The 22,406-nt window shown below is 40.1% G+C and overlaps 1 protein-coding gene across 2 annotated transcripts in view; it reads right to left on the bottom strand.

Annotated features, from left to right (window-relative positions):
- Positions 1-22,406, bottom strand: part of LOC113006913 (adhesion G protein-coupled receptor D2) — a 91,440-nt gene that overhangs the window by 45,860 nt on the left and 23,174 nt on the right. For both annotated transcript variants that reach the window (XM_026143164.2, XM_026143165.2), the window contains exons 21-22: positions 7,227-7,268; positions 3,721-3,774 (exon numbers count right to left, since the gene is read on the bottom strand). In XM_026143164.2, coding sequence (XP_025998949.2) covers positions 3,721-3,774; positions 7,227-7,268 — 96 coding nt within the window. The remainder of the gene's footprint in view (positions 1-3,720; positions 3,775-7,226; positions 7,269-22,406) is intronic.

Raw genomic sequence — 22,406 nt, 5'->3', positions numbered from 1 at the left:
CACAGTGTGGCCAGCAAGCTAGAGCAGCTGATGCAGAAAAGTAAGTGAAAGAGCTCTTTGTTTTACACCATGCACATGCATCTTCCATCCAGACCAAAATAAACTGCAATCACACAAAACCCACTTATTTGCACGGCTCTCAATTGGAGTTGTGGGGTCAAGGAGGCCAATGACAAGGTTCCAGGGTTTCCTAAGTCTTGTACTGTACTATATCAGACTGGAATGTCTTTTATACCCTGCTCTTCTGTCTTACTGCAAATAGAAAAAGGCAAATGCATGCACTGCGACATGTCATTGTCAGTCACTTTAACCAGCAACATAAATAAATGGCATTTTATTAAAAGTATTTTGAGCAACACATATTTTTGTGCTACCAGATAAAGACAAGAAAGGAAACACCAACACCAAATTCTAGTCCCTTTTTTTTTTTCTTTTAAATTGTAACTTCTACATGTAGCTTCCTATGTCTTGTCAAAACTTGAATTAAGATCAAAAAAACTAATCCACTTCCAATTTATATCTATATTTCAGTGATGTCAGGGGCACGGAGCACTAAGGGGGGGGTTGTTTTTTATTTGGGTCCTACAACTGACAGCTTTATTTCACAAAGCAATCTGGCTGTGAGTGTACAAGAAGGTCAGGGTGGGTCAAGAGGTACGAGGTATCAAACAGACAGGCGACACTGTTCAAAGTGGCTGTGTGTATGTGTGTGTGTATAAAACTGTGCTCCCTGGGGTCAAACAAGAAAACAACGCTGTTTGAGATCCACACCCAAGTAGAGGAAAAGGGCTAAAGAGGTCAGCAGTGGTGGGGAATTAAAGAGGGGATAGTGTGTGATTAGGTTTGGTGGAATTTATACAAGAAGCTGTCAAAGTAGGTGGTTCTCCCTGTGCTTGTGTGGTTTTTCTCCATGTGCTCCAGCTTTCTCCCACAGTTCACAGCCATGTATAGCAGATTAATCGGTCGTTATAAATCTAGCCACCTGCAAATTCTTCAACGATAGCAGACTATAGCAAGACCAACGACTTTTAAAGTTAAATATTGCAACACCAGGGAAAAATGATGTGTTTGTGCCAGACTGTCATACAGTACTGTCTAAAGGTTTCAGCCAACACTCATTTCCACTGAACACTGACGTATGAATCAATAAAGTATTCCAAAAAAAACATTTGAAGCACCTGAAATGATGAACCAGTGATGTGTCTACACATAACAGGAAGAAAAATACTAGTAAATAAAAATAACTTAAATACTTACTGGCAGCAGGAACAAAAATGTTCCAATTTCTCTAAATGAAATGGAAAATACCAAGAAATACTATGGCAAATTCTAAGAGAGCTATTAGCCAAACACTTCGCATATCTTAGCACAGTATGCAGTGTGTCCTTGAGGAAACTAGACTGGTGGGGGTCACAAGTGGCAGGCCTAAAACACTATCTACAGCTGATGAAAGCATGAACATTATGTCCTTAGCCCCTTAATGCCTAATATATCATATACGGGTTTTGTGGGTTTTTGAAACTTTTATATCATTGGTGCGGGTTTTTTCTCCCCTGAAAAAAATTATAGATTGGATGATACATTAAGCTATAAATTATTTAAGAAATAGAGAAAAAAATCCAGCAAAGCCCTCACATAGGCTCTAAGAGATACATATGGTCCTTTATCTCCTGCTCTCCTGTTAGCTGAAGCCTCATCAGACATGGTCTTACTAGAAAATTGACTGTGACGAAACCACTATTAAGAAGTATTACACAAGATAAAGCTGGCTGATGAATCCAAATTTTAAATTGTGGGTTCAAATAGTCATCAATATGTATGGCAGAAATAAACAGGGAGGTATAAAACACGGTGGAGGCTCTGTCATGGTTTGAGGCTGAATTTCAACTGGTGGTGGTAGAGACTGTGCCACCATTCATGGAATTCTAAACACAGAAAAGTACAGTTACATAATCTGGAAAGGTGTGATTGGCAACAGCTTCATTGTTTAGCATAAGAAACACAATGCCAGTGCAGTAAAAGCATAAGAAATGACAAGCTTGCTTGTGAGAGTTCAGGCTGCGTTGAAGAGTAAAGATAGTGAAACCAAATATGCACTTTCAAACTCTGTTTTTGCCTTATATACTTTTTTCCATTTATTTTTGCATATTTCAAGAAATCTCTATACATATTTCCCCTTTTCCTAGCAAAATATAAAGAAATGATGGGTGGATCAAGGTTTTGGCAGAATACTGTGCATTTATACCCTTTGCACTGTTTAGAGACACTACATCAGCCTAGAGATGAAGGCATATTCCAAAAGTCAGTACTGCGGTGGCTTTGACATAACTCGGCTTAGTACTGGCTACGTTTAATGTTTTTACAATAAAGGTATAAGAGGACAATGAAAGCTTAAAATGGTCTTTTTTTATTTAAATAACCACTTTCAATTCCTAAAATGAATTTATTGTGAATCATCCTTTTCGGGGTAAATCTTCACTCATGAGTAATGCAACATATAAATCCCTCTATCTCTGAAGAGCCATTTGTCTTCAAATGACCCCATATGCAGTAACACGCTGAAGCCTCTTTATCCCTCACCCGGCAAGGCACAATACCCAATCCTATGTTTTACAACAAGGGGATATATAGGGGCATGTGCGGTCATCTAGAGCCAAATGTCTCCTATCTAACCAAAGGACAGGTAGATACAGTATTTCAAGCAGGATTTATGGCACAAGATAGCATTAGCTAAAAACTGTCAGGCAGCGGTGATGGCTAAAAAACGCATTCTGATAGCGGAACCCAGCAGGATTGGAAAATTGCCGCCACAGAGGGGAGAGGAAGCAGTAAAAATGATGGTAGATGGGGGGTGGGGGGCTCACTGATAACATGAGCAACCAATATATCAGATTGCACCAGGAGGCAAGTCCCCCCCAACCCCCCCAAACACACAACCCCATTGCATAGACATGCATACAGGGAGACATGCAGAAAACATTAATTAGCCAACTTATTTATTGCATTCCTTTTTTATTATAAGGTGGGTCACATATGTGGGTTAGAATACAGAGAAAGGTGCTGTGTGGTGTGCTCCAATGGGAGCAGAGGCTTTTCATGCACATGCACCTGTGTATGCAATTGGAAGATGAGGTTGGGTATAAGTTTAATGAGAGTTTGTCAAGGCGTTAAGGTTTGCAATCGTATGCGTGTCTGACATGTGCATGTTTGTGTGTGCTACAGACTTGTGACTACTTTTAATGTCCTTTGGTTAGGCTATAATCTCCCAAGACGCACACACACCACAGACACACGTGCAGCATCCCACAATTTCAGCCAAACGGCGTCCACCAAGGTATAAATACTGGCCTGACACTTTAATGTCAGGGGATGGCTCGTCCTGGATTAGAAACTTGTAACCCACCGTGGAGCTTGACATTGCTACGATGAAGGTGCTGCAATGGGGAGAGTGAGGAGGGCAGGGAAGGGGGGGGGGGGGGGGGGTTATTATGGGTGTATGTTTGATGTATAAGGGCATCTAACACGGACTGTCGACTAGTGAGCCGATGTACAGAGACTCTTTGTGGCATTGCTGTAGTAGGAATTTTTTCTTTCTTTTTTTCATGAGAAGCAAACGCTGTAAGGAAAATTGAGTCTGTCACACCAGTGTTTATCACACACACACAACAGAATAAAGACGTGCACACACACTTGTTCACAGGAAAATGGAAGATTACATACTGAAAAATTAAGCGCTTTTCTCCTCTCCTTGATTCTGTTGACCGTGCTTCGAACCTGAAAGAAAGACACAGAGAATGGGAGCAAAAGAGATAACTGCAGCACACGCTGAATTAAAACAAAATATCTTCCACAGCAAACACCTGCGAGTATGCAAAGTGTAAAAATGGAGAAGGGAGAATAAAATGTGGAATGGAAGGAACATATTTTGAGGGTTAGTTTGCAGACACTGACACGCAGTGGTTGGGATAGTGTATGTGTGTGCGAGAGGGTGCTCCAGCATGTCCCAGCGGCTAATGGGACTTGAAAGTGACACATAGAGCTGGCAAACTAAGGAGACGACTTCAAGCTATCATCTGTCAACACAGAGCGCCGGGACCAACAAATGGGAGCTATTGGAGGAGAAGGGACTGGCCTAGCAGAACAGATTACATTTTTACACTCAGATGAAACAGTGTACTGCACACCTTCATTTAACACATAAAATACCAGACAGAAGTTGATATATATATATATATATATATATATATATATATATATATATTTTTTTTTTTTTTTTTTTTTTTTTTTTACAAGAACTGCTTTGCTTCGATTACATTTTGCTAATTTCTCAGTACAGTGAAATAAATATTACAGGATACAAAAATTAATTCTTACATTTTTTCTATTCCTATACTTTATTAAACCAACTTTATTCTTTAATTTCTATTGGGGCGCTGTTATTATTTTGTTATTAAAATTTCTTTAACTGTTTACTAACAAAATACTAATAAATAAGTAAATATAAATAGGTTAAAAAATTGCCGGTAGTTCAGTTATTCCTATCTTCTTCAAAATCCTCTGGTACTTGTGAGAGTGAGCATGTGTATGTTTGCGTATGCATGCGCGCTCTTGTGTTTGTGCCCTCTGTCAGCACTAACTGTAAATTTGTATCGGCTGGGCACTTATCACTACAGCCCGTCCCAGCCCGGCCCACAACGTTAGTGAATATGCATTATGGCTTATGGCTTCATTAAGTCACGCCGTGTTATAAATTATGACACCACAGTGAACGCATACACACGGTCTCAGAGACAGCATGTGTATGCAGAAGATGTTTTGCATACGTACCACTGCTGAAGGGCGACATAATGAAGAGAGCCTAAGCCTCGTGACAAGGCAAAATCAACAATGCCAGCATTGCGTTTCAAAAGCCCTTCTATTATTTCTGACAAGATACTAAGGAGGTCGTCAACACAGTGCAGATGTTGGATAGACACTATCTTAACATTATTTTAATGGGCAAAATGAGATGCGAGGGTTTCACTGATCTCAAAAGCAGCCAGTGAGCTGAGGCAATTACATGACACAACTTAATTAATCATTTGACAATGAGGGGAAGGGCATTGTTTTAGATGATCGTTATGCGTTTAAGGGGTTTGCGCACACTCAAGGTTTCGCAATGATGCAAAGGATGCAAAGCATGGTTTCCCATGTAAATGGGTGCTAAGCGATTACCATATTAAAGCAGTCTGCCCGACAACACCTGCCGACATCCTTGGAGCTGATGGAAATAAAAGGTCATCAAAGCGTGGGATTACAAGGTGACCACCAAGGAAAAGCTAATTGCAATGAATAATGGAAAGCTACTGTCAGGTAATTAGCAATTAAAACGATACATTTTGAGGGTAATAGCAGCAGATGTAGTCTCTCTTCCATACCATACACAATTGTAATTATTCAGCCTAGAAACCGGCTTCATAAATGGAGCATGTCCTGACTTTCAGGCACTAGTTAATTCACCACCTTAAGAATATCAAAGCGAAATCTCCTGACACAGAGGCGGTTAGACTCATCTGTTTTAAATGTTAACAACTAACAGCAACTTTGCAAACTTTTTACACACAGTGTGCTCACTGTGTGTTTTGTGTACCTGCCATGTGCTATACCAGCTGTCGCTGAAAGTCCCTTCCAAGACAGCTTTTGAATGAATCAAAATGCCAGGACACCGTATATCCTGCCCACAGGATCCTTACAAAAAAATAAATAAAATAATAAAATTTTTACCAAGCAAATATTTTCTTTTAAGGGGTCACGAAGGCTGAAACCTAAAGCCAACGTTGCCAAGCATCACAATCTGGAGGAAAAAGTAGAAACAAAAGAAAAGCTCCCTACTCTTCGAGAGGTGATGGCGGGGTCAGTGGGAGCAGATGAAATAATCACTCAGTTTTCTGTTTTGTTTTGTTTCCCCCAAATTTTACCACAACAGTGAGGTCCTCTTGAAAATCAAACCTGAAGAGGAGCTGCTCACAAACCACGAGGACCTCAGGGTCAAGGACAGCATGAGTGTAAGAAAACAAATTCCCGAGCACTGAAAAGCCACTTAAGCAAGAATGCTATATTGATGTATTTTACAGCGCGAAAGGTCATCCCTCCCTGGCTCTGCATTGTCAGTACGTCGCCTATGACTCAGGGACGCTGCTCTCGGCGCTCTCGAGAAGAAAGGAGGGAGAAAACAAAATGGAAAAGGACAGAAAACTCGAGATGTTCTCTTTGATGGTCAGCAGCCAGGTGATAATGACAGAAAGCTGAAATAAAAGAGACTGAAGAAAGAGAAATAGAAAAGAGCAGTGGAGGACGATGGACTAATGACCAATGACCTTGTGTATTCAGTCAAAGAAAAGCCTAACAAAAAGACAGCGTATATGTGTATTCACCATAAATGAATAGCAAGCCGCAGAAACGGTGTCTTAGATTTTGCTTCGTATGCTGCATTTACATTCAGATTTACAGTCTTTTCCATTTGCTTGTTGCTTTCTTTATTTTTGCACATTTTTCAGACTTTTGAATTTTAAATTTTCACATGCAACTTTGGAAGGTGGGCCTAAGTTTAAACGCAGCATCACCTATGCAGACTTTACAAAGAGCCACAGTTGACCAAGAGTGATTTTTGTGACATGCGACTCATCCATTAAATCACAACTCTCCGTCTAGACGCTCAACCATTCTCCACCCCCGCACAGCTATGGTTTGGTAAATGGTAATAAGGCAGTAAGATTGCATTTTATCACCCTTCATTCTATATTGTTTGTTGCATATTGTCCCCCCACCACCACCACTACCTTTTTTTTTTCCTTTCGGTTCAATTACGGGTACTGCTTGGAGCCCTGCAAAGCCCTGGCCAGCAGCTTTGTCAGGATGCTAAATGGAGGGCTGTGAGTTTAAAAACTTAAAGAGGCAGTGAAATATTAGCCAATGTGGGTGAGGAATGAGTGGCTGAGAACTGCAGCGTGTCAGTGTTAAATGGTTGGACTCAGATGCATATAAGTTAGTCCAAGCATGAAGGGCAGTGGGACGCTCGCATGGAAACGATGTCCCCTCCCCTCCTTCTCATCCCTCTACCCATCCACACACACACACACACACACTCTGGCGCACCCCACCCACACTGATTTTAAGCAAGGAGCCCATCAGAAACTTGTCATTTCTCTCATTCACTCCAACAGCCTTGAGACACAATGCAGACTTACCTCTGTGTTGTACACCCCATATATCAGAAAGATGAACAGGCCCTGTAAACACAGACAAAGAAAGAGAGAAAGGGAGAAAGAAAGAAGAGGAGGACAAAGTTGTTACACCTGTTTTCTCTCTTATATTTTTATAAAAATAAAAGAAGAAGAAGAAGAAAAAAGATCAAAACTAATGCAGGTAAGGTTGATTTGAAGTCTATTCTAGTCGCACAGAGCTGAATTAGACTTTAATCGGAAGTAATGAGGAAAGAAGTAGGACAACTTCTCCAAAGTGGGCCACCTCTGTATAAAGCTCAGCTTGCATTTGTTTCGTCTGCAAGACTTCTTCCTCGTTGCAGGCTGCGCTAAGCCATCAAAGGCTTCAACCCAAGGTTCCACACAGTTTTATTGAAATAGAAAATCTCAAGTGCCTATATTCATACTGTGTTCTCTGACATTAAAAAAACCACAATTATATGATTGAGTATTAACAAATACACACAGAGCACACGCATTATGTAAAGAAACCAAAAATCTGTGCTCATAAATCTACGCAAATAGCAAGAAACGAGGCAATAAAGACAGCATTAACAGTGGCGTCTATTAAAACACACTCACATGTACACAGCCCCACACTCACACACACAGAAAGAGAGCAACCCGGGCCAGACGAGACCATCAAGGAAAAACCATTGGAGGAAAGCGGAGAAAGAAAGAGACAGAGGGAGCATAATGAAAAAAATGGCACATAAAAGAAGATATTTCATGTTCACAACACTCCACGGCTAGTACCCAGGGCCCAAGAATGCCATGCCCTTGGATGCATAAAGGCTGCACTTTTGGTCACAGAAAAACAGCTATTTTTCATTCCGTTTCATTGTGGCATCCACTGAATGTACAAGCTGTGCATTCGCCTTCGAGCCATAATGTAATCCTGATGCCTCAATGAAAACAGTGAGAACAACATTCTCAGAACACTGATTGAACCGTGCCACAAAAGATGTACCGAGAAAAATGAAAAGGCAGTTAAAATCCTATAAATTTCAAGGCTGATAGATATGGTAGATTCTTTGATAAGAAAACCGCTAGCACAAAAAAAAAAAAAAACTTTTAAAAGTACATCTCTCTGCTTTCACCGCAACCAAGTACGTCTCTGTTGCTTCATCTTTAAACCAGGGTAAGGACACATCCCGAAGACAGGCAGGCACAACCTGCCCAATGCATCAATCAAGCTGAGTTTGGAGCATCCAATTTTTGCCCGAGGAAGATCTCGATGCATCACCATTGACAACATGATTTGGGGGCCCATTCGGAGTGACAGGGCGACAGTGGCTGACGATGATGACCTCTAGGCCAAGCTACTACAAATTCACCTGGCCGCATTGTCCTCCGGGGACTGAATTGCCCCGTCTGTCGCGCAGGCTGGTGACACCTTGCGTACAACTGACAATTTCTCTTGTCTCTGCCATTCTGAAGACACAACAAGGAATCGCACACCGAGATCCGTCTGCTACATACTCATGTGAAGTGGCCAAAAAATAGATACAAGAAAAAAAAAAAAAAAAAAAATTTCCATAGCACAGTGTGACCATGAGAGCATAGGTGAGGTTGGTGACCTGATAACAGTGGGTGAGCTGAGGTTTCTGGTTTTCAAAGTGCATCCCATAGCTTATACTTTAACTACCCGATACACAGGAGTAATGTTAAAAAAAGAGCAGCGCCCACAAAACCTTGTCTTCACGTTAAATAAATAAATGAATCAACGAATGACGGATGAGACTGTGTTGTTTTCCAAGTGCGACAGCAAGATCATCTTTTCATCTGTTATCATCTCTGCTCCAATTTACGAGCATTAGATGACACTCAGCCATCGAGCTCAAAGAGACTGGACTGCAAAGGTGAAAGGCTACTCTAGATATATGCCAAGCCTGGACGTTTTTCAGCAGTTTTTCTTAGCAGTCAATTGAATCTATACACTTACTGGTCACATTGTAAGGCACTAAAGGGACCCAAAAGTGTGCCAAGAAAATATCCCACACACCATTTCGACACTACCACCGGTGTGAACTATTGATAAAAGGCAGAATGGATCCAGCGTTGTATATGGCAAATTTTGAGCCTAAAATCTGAATGTTGCAGGAGAAATGACCATTTATCAGACCAGTCTTCCTGTCTTCTAGTCTTTTGTTTAGCCTGTGTGAACTGTATCAATTCCTGTTTTCAGGCCGACATGAGTGGAAGCTGCTTTAGCCCCTCTGTTTCAGGGATGGGGTGCTCAGAGATGCTGTTCTGCATACCTTGGTTGTAATCAATGGTTATTTATATATAGTTATCGTTTCCTTTCTATCAGCTCAAAGATATAGTTCTTTGGGGAAAATGCTCGTTTTGAACTTCAGCAGGGCATCCTGAGCATGTCTGCATGCCTAAATGCAAGTTTGTGGTAAGAAGCAGTTTAACCTTAGATGTGCGTGATGAAGTGGACGGTGAGGGTATATTATTTAACGTCGGCTAGTAAAAGGCTTTTGAAAAGTAAAGAGATATGGTTTTTTGTCATTTTTTAAAAAATAATATGGACTGACTCTAAATGCACATCACTCGCGATGTGAGATAGAATTGTTACTATAGGGCTGTATTTGGGGTGTCTGTCCTTCTGCTGATAAATATATAATAATTAGACCTCTATAAGGTAAAACGTTAAAATCTCTGATGTCCATTGAGAATTATTTAAAAGCACAAGCAAAGTGTTTATCATGTATGTAAACTCAGTGTGGCTCCATACTGTTTGCACACACAGACACATGCACACATGTTAGCAAGCACACACACACACTAACAGACAGTGGGTGGTTAATTTGCAACACATACTCCATTGTATTGCATTAGAATTGCAATTCCCAACTTATTGTTGCAATTTGATTATCATGTTTTTGATCATTCCTCTTATTTGTAATTAATCTTTTGTTGTGCAGTGAACAAAGTGGGGAGAACATAGTGTGCACATTAGGAAAAAATGATCTATTAAAATCTAATTGAGTTAAAAATAAGTGGCAGCGCAACAATAATGACGGATTGTTTAAAATGTTAATTCATTAATATTATCCCTAAAAACAAACAGACGGGAAAATGGGGCGCATTATTTAAATGCAAGCGTGCCTTTCTAAACTCTGCCGCATTTCTTTTGAACTCTGCAGAAAACACTACAAATTTATGCAAAGAACGAACACAGTTGCTTTCAAAGTATTGCCATACTGTACATCAAACAGGGGAGCATAAATTAATTAGCATCTCACTAATTATGGAACAATTGTATGTTTAAAAAGTTACTGTGTTTGACCAAAAACACCATTGCCTCAGAGAGATGTGCTCTGCCGCAGTGCCGGGCAGGAAAGTGCATTTGTGTAAACGTGCATGCGCGATCCTACTTATCAGAGATACTGAGAGTTTTGTCTGGACAACAGAAAGAACAAATGAAAGTCAGACATCGATTTACTTTCAAGAACTCTGAGTCAAGCCATTTAAAGCGGCTAGCCCTGATATTGTTTACTACTGGCTGTTTGTGATGTCGACAACCTCCTTTGGAAATTTACCTCTGTTGTCCTTGCAACTCACTCTTCGTAAAAGCATCAGCTGAGTGCATTAAATATTTAAGGTGAGCCATTAACCGCTGGTTATACTTGTAATAAAAGCTTTATTCCTGTGTTTAAGTGTCTGCTTTGTAAGAGAATACATTAAATGAAGCTTAACTCCCTCAAATGTAAAAAAAAAAAAACTACAGATCTTTGGCAAATACAGACGTCGTTTTTGCCTATCTGCATGAATTAAGACGGGCAACTCCTGCGTTATTAGATAATAAAGCAGTTCGAATTTCAGATAACAGATTCAGGTGCCAGAGAACAGATCTGACTCTGGGTTTTTTCACGTTTCACAGTCATTTGATTTTATGACAAGATAAAATGAATGAGCTGGTAGCAACTGATCGTTTAGCTCAATAATATTTTCTACAGAATACAAGGTTGCTGATGGACAGTGTACAGTGCGGTACGACAATAGTTCAGCAAGATAACACAAGACAGTTATTTAAAACATAACTTACACACTGGCTGACCACTAAAGGCTGATACAACTTGTGCACACAACTTCTCCTATTGTTTTAACTTGATTGTCTTTAATTGATCAACATGATCAATTAAACACAATTTTCACATTTTCAGGTATTTTCAGTCTTTAACACTGAGAATTCATCCCTGCATATGTTCAGCAGTGACACAAATCTCCAACCTGAATACAAACACTGACCACTTTTAAATTCCCTACATCAGCTCCAAGTTTCCCAAGCACATACGCTGTCCTCATTTTGACAGTAAGCCTACTGCAGGGAAGGGTGTTTTAAAAAAGCCACTTTCTCATATAAAAAAAATAATAATAATAATTATACTATTTGTTTATGGCATATGCAATGTTGAACCCTTCAACCTCTCAAAGAATTCCCAGAGAATAATCCCTCTACATTTCTCCCCTCACTTACTATCAGCGCCCCTATTTCCCACTTCCATCAACCTCCCCACGTGTGTAGAGAAAGGAAGCAGAGAGCTGGCAGGTAAAAATCTCAAAAAGCAGTAGTTTTATGGCACCGTCCTTGGGAAACAAATTTTCAATGTACAGATATGAAAACTATGATTAAGGTGGAAGGGCAGTGTCTTGGCAAGGGGAGAGGGGGTGGCAGGGCAGCTTTTTCTTTCTCGCTGGAATGTATTGTCTCAGTCAGCCCAACGCTCCCTGTAGTATGAGAAGGAGCTTAAACGTTAACATGAGATATAATGACAGGGAACTCTGCTGTTCTGTCTGCTTGTTATATTGAAAAAAGAACCAGTATGGCTGCAATTTTGTCATCCTCCTTATTATTTTTACTTAGTGGTACAAATGACTTGCAGTAAAACAGATCTATATACAATAGATGTGTAAATTTTCAGCCAACCCCTTTTTAAAAATATTTTTATAACCGTGGTCTTGAGCAATAGTTTCTATGATTTCTATAGCAGTTTTTCTTTGGACATTGGCTGCTTTTTCACTTATTTTCAATCCAGTCATTGTACCTGATAACTTCCAGCTGTAGTTTTTCTTTTTAGTTAAGCCACTTAACACTGACCTGTGAATCAATAAAGCATAAAAAGGGCACCTAACTCAAAAGATGAACCAATGTTCTGTCTAGACATAAAGACAATTTAGGAAAGAACCAATTTAAAATTGTATCTTTAGGGATTTTGCTACTCTCAACATGTCACAAAAATACATTTCTTGTGTCGCATCTATAGAAAATGCCAAACGTGACATTTTGACAGGAAAGAAAGCTTGCCTATGAGTATCTGCCTTGCAAACTGTACAGTATTTCCCATTTTCCTAGCAAATTATAAAAAATGAGAAGCTTAGTCTTATGCACACTACTGTATACAAAATTTAATATGTTAATTTATAAGACAAGTAACAGGGTTTTTTTTACTTTAAACATTTGATTCTCCTTTGTGAATATTTCTGTATCTCTATTTTTGCAATAGAGATGCATAAAGAAAAAAACTTCTAGTTCAAAGTTTCGATCCCAGTATTAGAAACAACAACAACTGAAGACCACCACCTCCACATCCCCTCAGTGAATTCCAGAGTCACTCTCTGCCAGAAACGAGAGCCTTTTGAACAAGCTGGGCCCGACGTGAAATATCCTCGCCTAAATTCAAACACACAGAGACACTTTTCACAAATAGAGCTATCCGCATCTCCACTTGGCAAAAAAAGGGGAGGAAAAATTCTGCCCTCACACCTGGTAATCATTAAAGAAATGAGAGACAGAAGAGGTTAAAACACCGTGATGGGGGGAAAAAGAAAAGAAATTCACACTTCTGCGCTGGGACTTGCTAATGTCTCTGACCCCTCCACACATAAACAGTTTAATTAACATGTATACATAACTTTCACTTTAACTGTTCATGACATGTCAAATCAAAGTGTCTGTCAAAGCTGTGAAACAAGGAGTTGATACTTTGCAGGCCCTCGGTTTGAATCCAGCTCCACTCAACTGCTCCAGCTGGAAAGAGATACTGGCAAGAAGAAGTGAAGGCAGGCAGACAGGGCAGGTAGACGGGCAGCCTGCCACTCTGTCAGTTTGAGGTAAACACCGCCCAATAAATGCTTTGTAGCACCCAGAACTGCTCAAGATATGAATTAGAGAAGATGCTTGAAGTGGAAAAATAAAAGTCAAACCAAACAGGTTTTTAAGATTTGGGTGGCATCACATCTTTCAAGCTGAAATTGCTCGCCTTTGCAGCAAGTGAGCACCGTATTCATTATGGTGCAAACTCAGTCCACCCTACTGTAAAGATGGCTGTGAAAATAAATCATCACACTCTCAATCATCTTAAAGTTGGCCTCTGTTGTGCACAAAAGCATGACATCAACCATTTATAGAGAATTTGTACAATTGAAAAAGATTGTTAGGTGCAAAATGCAACCAAATACATCCAGTCCTGACAACTGGAATAACCTAAATTTTGATTTGGGTATGTGCCAAAGTTTTCTTCCTGTTTCTTTCTCACTGCACATTATTAGAGAAAGTGGAAAAGTTATTCTATTAAAAAAGAGCCCTTAGGACTCCCTGTTTCTTTCCCCATACACACATCCAGTCAGTCGGGCTGTCACGTTGAGGAGGGGACCCCCCAAGCCAGCCTGCCTCCACGGGGTGTGTAGCTGCAGAGGAAAACTGTCAGTGTTCGCACACAAACAGGCACACAGTGAAGCCAGCAGCAACACCAGTGCTGGTGTGCGATGGCTCAGGAGAGGAGGGAGAGTTATTAGCTTAGCCCTGAACCACCTACTTAATATAGGGGCCGGCGGTGATCGCTAACAGAGCCTGGCAGAGGTGACAGCTTTTGGCCCTGCTTGAGGAAATCCAATTGAAAAGCAGCCAAGAGGAACAACAAGCCCGAAACAGATGTTGCTCGCTACCACCAGTGCAACTTGGGTACACACAACCCAGCGGCAACAAACCGCGATGGCAAAACTGACACACAAACATACACACAACGGACACAGAGTGGAGCGCACACGCTTACACCACAGAGCCACATGAAACTGTGGAGGAACAAAATTTACAAAGGAAAACATCAGCAGCAGCAGATGTCTACAAGGACAGCAACGAGGAGCGATTTGTACGTTTATTTTTAGTTTCTATACTCTCTTTTTTCTTTCATCACTTTTCTACAGAGTGGCAACTACAGTTTAAATATATTTAAAGAGAACAAATCAAGAAAAAATGGAGCAGAGGCCAAAACAAAATCTTTCTTCCTAGACAAGAGACCCACCCAACAATCCATCCATCCATCTATGAATCCCTTGTCTTTTCTTTTAAGAACGTCTGGTAAGGCGTCCTAGTGAAAACACAGGCCTTCATATTATTAAAGCGCTTTTGCTCAAGTATTAATTGAGTTTGGCAAGTCTGGCCACACTTAATCCTAATAACGTTCATTTATTTTTTCCATCACCGCTACTGGGAAAAAGGGCAAGGAAGAGATGGGGAGAGCGAGAGATAAAGAGAAAGGGGGAGAAAATGGGCAAAAATCAATTGTGACATATCTTTATTACCACTCGATGACAAATGACGGCACATTTGCCATTGCTCTGGCATTGTGTCAGTGTGTGTCATATTGATTTTACATCAGATGGACGAACGTTATTGATGAAGTTCCAGAAAAACAGATGACCGCCCCATTTGAGTTGTTTTTTTAGCGTTTAAATAAACCAGGATGACAGCAAATTAAGACAGTAATTGTCACATGGCAGATCTCTCCTTTTGCTTTTCCGACAATTTTTCTTTAATATAAACCAAATTTCGAAGCATTTGCGGAAACCAAGCCTGCCACGAGATCAGCGGGAGTTGGCAACTACACCCTGAACCTGATCACATGGAACACATGTGGGAATGTAATGGAGGAGCGGTACAGAGAGCACGAGAACGAGAGTGAACTGTAAACAAACTAGCTTTTAAACAAGACAATTTCGAGTTGCGTGTCTTGGGCGCCAAGAAAAACACAGCCACGGAAAACTGATACAAACTTTTAACACATGGGTCATAGCGGGAGTCTTTGAACTGCCGAGGGAAAGCCGGCCGCCAGTGCAGAAAGCTGTTTAATTAAAAATACTTAGGTATTCAACAGGCCTTTTTGGGGCGCCCTCTTGTCAAATTGTATGTGAGCCTGCTGTCAATCGTTTTTTTAATTTCACAGTTTTCCGCTGACAAGGGGGGGGGGGTCAGATGGGAACAAGTTCTCCTAAAAACAGCAGCTGGATCCTGGGTAAATTTAGAGAAAAGGCCACTCACAAATATAAATCTGCACAGTCGGTTGCAGTAACAGACATAATACCATATTAGTGTATATACTCTTGAACCGTATACTTATACAGAATTAGACACAGTAATATGTTGGACCTGGTATTAAAATACCATTAGAATTACCACCAAACTGTGGTTTGGTGGTAATTCATAAACATGTAAGCTTCTTCCATTTAAACTGCCTTCAGAATATAGAAGGTACCAGATATTTTGCAGAGATTTGCAACCATAGCATAGATAAATTATATAATTTATGATATATACTGTTTTATTGTAGAATATTTGGGGGAAGGACAAATAGGTGACGTCTTTAATGTGATGTCTTTTTAATTTTTCAAGTCAGAAGGAGTTCACATTAACAGACAACATAATCATGTACTGCCAGCCACTTACTTTCGTGTGGCATTGAGGAGCTGGAAAGGCATCACACACACACACACACACACACACACACACACACACACACACACACACACACACACACACACACACACACACACACACACACACACACACACACACACACTTCCAATATACCACCACAAGCACAGGCACTCTTAGTGGCTTCCAAACAGTAATTGCACTCTTATGTAAGTACAAGCAAGCTCAGAATCAAAGTCAAGTGTCTGGAAGTTGAACACCACCTGAGCCTCAACTTACCATTTTTCCAAAAAAGTGTGCCAACCCTAATGGGCCAAAATACGTACCATTATGTTTTTGTTTGTTTGTATTATTTATTTTTCTATAAAGAGTGTACGCTTTGCCTAGAGAACTATGACACATTTGCCCTTGGTCTATTGTTCTTGTGCCGGTGCGCGTTCGACTTATTCATATGCATACATTCGCGGGCATGAAAACAGTTTTAAAGCACCTGAAAGGTACATTGGAACCTGCAAACAAACAACTCTTACGCATGCACAGTAACATTTGAGCAGAATACTTTGTGCAAATTGCACCACTGACAAGACCGTGTTGCAGTGCCCTTGACTAACAATGACAAATGGATGCAATATGCAAAGTCTGAACAAGTTGCTTTTGGGTGCAAAATAGGAAAAACGTTGCTCCGGGTACCATTATGGGATGCGTTTGCTATGCTGTTTCTCAACTAAGGTGAGCCCAGCCGAGGTTAATGGCACGTGTTAAGATTGAGAAGTGTAGGTGAGTGATGTCTGTCGAGAGAAATCAGAGAGAGCGAGACAGAAAGACGGACCTTCTTTCTCTCGTTTAGACATGTGAATTGCCGATTGGTGTCTTGCTTGTTTTATTATCTATTATTATGCCGCATCTGTGACCTTGTATTTGTAAAGGACGTAAGTGACTAAAGACACATTAGCAGCATATGAAAAAATAATGTGCTCTAAAAACCTATAAATTATTTTTAACTAATAAGTCGTTTTCTATCCCCGAGACTCTTACTGTCATGTTTTGTAAATAAAGAAACAGAGCAATAAAATAAAAGTAATACATCTAACTTATAATGTAGTGTCCTTACAAAGCAGCAGGAGCTTCACATACCTACTGCATTTCCATCAATCTGCTGTCAATCTGTCACACATCTGATAAAAGTGGAAATAATTTCATTTTTTAGGATGCAAAATATTGGTTTTATAGTGTTTTTTTTTTTTTTTGCCTAAATTAATACATACATAAATCAATAGCTCATAGAAATTAATTATTAAACCACTAAGAGTTAGTAACACCCCAAAAATAAAAAATAAAAAATAGAGAGAAAAGGACAATAAGAAAGAGTGTCTAAAATAATGTGTATGTGAGTGCATGAGTGTAACCGCTGGGTTTGTAGTTCTGTTTCTGCGTACACCTACCCAACATAATCCCACTTCTGTGTCTTTCTGTATTCATCCGCCTGTCTGTGTTTGTGCACGCGCATACACATGCGGTACAACACCACCGCGGTGGCAGGGTGCATCCATCATGATAAACCGGGAGACTCGGCGACTGTCACATGCAATCACACTTCACTACGGTTCACAGGACTTCAAAGTGAAAATGAATGATAGCTCATCGACATGAAGACTTCATATATCTTCGTTTTTTTTTTTCTTGCTCTTTTCTGTCTTTTATTTTTGGGAAGAGACTTGTATCTTTTCTCCCAGCCCCCCTTCGTTGTGAGGCTAATCGTTTTTGCCCATGGCTGGACGCACAAGTTAAAAATAAACAATAAAAAAATACATTCTGCCCACTCAGTTTGTAAGAGAATCTAAATGAGTAACACAGATTTTCAGAAATAAATTCAAAGTTTGCTTGTCCCACAAATTGCATTCATGTAAAGTGTGAGTAAAGCTGTAACAGACTTAAAGCTGCAATAGGCGTTGTATGGCCACCAGGGGGCTCCAAGAGTACCTCACCAGTGCATTCTGTTTGTCGTGATGTTAATTGGGTTAACGAGTTCTTTTATTTCTTTCTTTTTCTTATTCTGTGTTATTTCCTGTTTTGTTAGGAACATGTCACCTTCCTTTTATGTCTTGGGTGTTGATTTTTTTCTTTGGTTTGTCTTTTTGACATCATCATTACACCATTGTTACTCTTCTTTGCTCTTTTGCGTTGGTCTGAGTTGAATACATTTTGCCATCAAAGTGTGACTGCTGGGATCAGCATGCCCTCCAACTTGTTTTGACTGACATTTTTCCACATGGACATTACAAGCAAGGATCTATAAGCCAACTACAAGCAGACTAGAAAATAACGCATTAAGAACAACTACACCAGTGGTGTCGGCTGCTGTCCATTTGCATTTTTGCAAGCAGGTACCCTGCGCTGCTTAATGCACGTATCTGGCAGATTACTGGTGCTTCCCAGTTGTTTATCTTGCTGTGTGCCTTCCCCTGTGCCCTCATTACTTTTGCTTCCTTATTTTTTGGTTATCTACTTGGACTCCTTCTTGATTTCCTTTGTTATCACCTCTTGTAATTTTATTTACTTCTCTGCAGTCGATCCTGTACATGATCCCAATATCCTGCACTTGGTGTTTCCCCTGTGAACATACCAATATTACTTTATCAAGCCCTGCTGACATATCGATAAACATAATCCTACCTTGCCAACATGAGCATCAAAGAAAGTGTCTGCATCCCTGACTTGTTTAATCATTTGTTATGTTTGGCTATTAACCAAGCAGCCACCATTTATCAGGTAACAGTAATCTAAGTTACTGATTACTAATAGTAAAAACAGTGTTTCAAGCGAAGCAAAGCATAAAAATACAGATAACAGCTTTTAAACTATCAGTATTTGTTAACCTCAGTGAGCACTTGAAAACATAACCCATGCATGAATTGCTGCACTCTGGGGATTCAAACCCTTGACCTTTGCAACTCCAGAGGAGGTTATTTTAGAGACCGCGCCACTGGGGGACGTGGCTTTCAACTCACGTTCTCACAAGTTCTCACAAGTTCTCACAAGCTGAAGCAATGATGCTGCGTTTGCAAAACTGGGCTCTGTTTGTTCGTTTCAATGTAACAAGCATCCAAAGGGAGAAAATTTACAAAGAAGATGCGTCATGCATGCTTCCATCCCAATGAAGCCTTGATGACAATGCAGAGAATGACAGCAATATTTCAGTTTGAAAGTTAATGTGAACAATGGCAAGTATTAAACTTGTTAGATTTGTAACTGCTAAAAAGTCAACTGAGACGCAATAATGCCAACTCTCTAACTGCTTCAGCGCAGGCAAGGGTAGCTTTTAATCTAGTAATGACTCTGAAATGACAGTATGCTTAAAAAAAAACAAAAAACTAAAGATCCTGGTATAGACCTCCTCGCCTCTCCCTCTCTCTCTCTCTCTGCACTCTGTCCCAGGCTCTGCTCTTGCTCTCTAAGCTGTTTGATTGGCACATGCTTTCACTTAATGAGGGATAATTACTAAGGAAAACAAGTGGGAGAGCACATCTGCTCAGTGTAAAAAGAAGTCCAGGCCTGGTGCAATCTGTCAGACAGGGCTTTCAGGTTGTGTGTGTGAATGCCTTACCCACCTTCAGCAGCCCCCCAGTCCTGCATAAACCCTCCCTACACGCCGTCCCGACGAGAAGCAGATTAATATGAATCAGCATGTGGCTGTAAACACTCGACGGGAAGAGTGTATATCTATGTGCGTTGACATGCATAGGAAATGACCCGGAGTATCTGTGGAGGACTGGCTATGGGCCACGGCAGGAAGGGCAAGAGGCCAGTGGGGACATCAACATCCCAATCAGTGTCCTGCTGCCAGAGCTGTTGTTCTCCAGCTCCTATCGCACTGTTTTGTTTGCTTTTACACAATGCTACACTGTACTAGTAGTAAAATACTCAGGTAGCTGCAATTCTTCCCAGACACATCCACATAGTGCTCATAAATCATCTCTGCTAAACGGTCTCTTAATGACCTGCCTTTGTGTACAGTTAGAATGGGAACTTGTCATGTTTAAATTGTGAAATTATAATTTACTGTATTACTCAGTGAAACTGAGTTGCCAGATATTAAAAATTTTGACAGAATATTCTGTAGGTTTAATTTGTAATTTGTACTTCACATTCTTGATTACAGCTACTTAACAGAAATAGTGGCAGCACACATACATTAGCCAAAATGAGGAGAGAATTCACATGCTACTTTTCAAGCAAAAAGCACAGCGCAGCTTTGGGTAACCTAGATCAAATCATTTCATTTTATCTGCCTTATAATTTAACACAAAGTCGCTCCAGATGAGCACGTTGTGTGGCAAGTGTGTGACCCATTGGTTTGTCACTCAGTGTAATCGCTAAGGTGTAATCAATATAAATTCACCTATAATTAACATATATTTTATCTATCCGTTTGACAGCTTCAAAAGTTATCAAATATTTTTTTATCTATTTTAAATACATTTTTAAAAATGAGGATTTTTTTTTTTTTAATTATCACATGCAAACTGGATCTGACGTTTGACAGCCTTTTAACCTTCCGACACTTTTGTCCACCCTTCATGCCCCCGCCTCGGCAGCTCCTTACCACCCACCCACTAAAAGAACAACAGGGTTTTGCTTTCTTGCCCTGCACTGACCCAGTTCCCACTAATTACCCACAAAGTATACATCAAAGCCGGGAAAATCTACAGATCTGCGACAACGAGGCAGAGTAAGAAAAAACAGGACTATCCCCAACCTAGTCACCCTGAGCTGTTACCGATACAGCCGCGTGAGTTTGTCTGTATTTTTGTGCATGCGTGCGAAGTGGTGTTAGCCGATACAAAAGGCACGACGGTGAACTTATAAATAGAACGGTCATTGTTTCGACATGGGTAATTTCGGGTGTCGGAATTGTTCCTGACACTGTCAGCTGTGTGGCTTAGCTGAGGGGGAAGGCGGCAGGGGTGATGGATGAGTGAGGTCATGAAGTCTAGAGTCAGCTGATGGGATAACATGCATATACACACAGAAACAGAGAAATAAATATTACTAATAGCATCAAAGCATGGAATCAAATACAAACTATAACATGCATTAAGGCCATTGAGCATAATTGCACTCTTTTTTTCTCTTTTACGCCTTCCCTCTCTCTTTCTCTCTCTCTCTCTCTCTCTCTCTCTCTCTCTCTCTCTCTCTCTCCCTCTCTCTCTCTCACACACACACACACACACACACACACACACACACACACACACACACACACACATATAGTTATCATTGGGCAGGGGGCAAAGGGGATGGTTTGCTTTCTTATGACACAGTCTATTACTAAATTGAGCTGGCAGGTAATTCTAAGGCAAATAAATGCCAGCAGGTTTAACACAAGGAGAGGTCTTTGGGGTGGCGGCAAGAGCAATGACAGAAATTCTTTGGCCTCTTTTGACAGGAAGCCTATTATTCTCGCCGCTTTATTTTCCCAGGCTAGTTTTTAAAACTGATCTCTCCAAGAGAACTCCCCGCCCTAACAATCAGACCTTCCCCATCTGAACCACTGCAGCTGGTTCTTTGGTTCTGCTGGTCTGTGTCTTTACTCCCTAGACTTAATATTTACATTCTATGAGAATGAAGGCTGATTTTTTTGTCTACCCTTCAGTTAATTTCAAGGGTACTTAGGTGAACATTTTAGTAAAGTATTTTCTGTACACAAACCTTGATGCTAAGGTTGTGAAATAAGCCTCTCCATCTGTAAGAAATCCTCCCTTCAAACAGGTGAACAAGCGCTTGTATGAAATATTGCAGCACAGCTCTAATTTTAATGTTGTTTATTTAAACTAAAATAAACATTAAAAATATAACAAAAAAAGATGAAAAGAGGCAACAGGGGAAAAAAATAAAAGTACAAGTTGAGACAAAACACACTATAAATATACTACTTTTAAAAAAAAAAAGCTGAGCTACATCCTCATTATAAATGCCATCTCAGACGGGCATGGTGGGAATCGGTGCTGACCTTGGTATCCCGTTTGAATATTGTTTTAATGCCGCGTCTGGTAATTGAGAACGCAACGCAAACAGTGGACTCTTTTTCAAAGGGAAAGTTATTTTCCCAGGCAGTGGGAATGCAAACAATGAAAGAAGTGTATTTATTTGTTTGTTCATAATTATCCAACAGACTCATTAAAATATGGATTTATAAATAAATCTCCATGATTTTACCTATGACTACATTAATTTAAACATTTCATCACCCACTGCTGTATAATAATAATTTGTACGCAAAATATTTATGTTACAAAGTTGCATTTGCAGTATTTTAGTTTATTTCAGTAGCTAAGGAATTAAAATTCAATTCAATAATTAGAAAATAATTAGTGAAAGCATATTAACTAATACAAGAAATGATGAAATATTCACAATCACTTGCTATCTCTGTGCAACCAGTA

The sequence above is a fragment of the Astatotilapia calliptera genome, chromosome 15, assembly GCF_964374335.1.
Source record: "Astatotilapia calliptera chromosome 15, fAstCal68.1, whole genome shotgun sequence".
In the NCBI taxonomy this organism is placed as follows: domain Eukaryota; kingdom Metazoa; phylum Chordata; class Actinopteri; order Cichliformes; family Cichlidae; genus Astatotilapia; species Astatotilapia calliptera.
The sequence above is the reverse complement of the archived record's forward strand: the minus strand, read 5'-3'. Positions and strand labels throughout refer to the sequence as shown.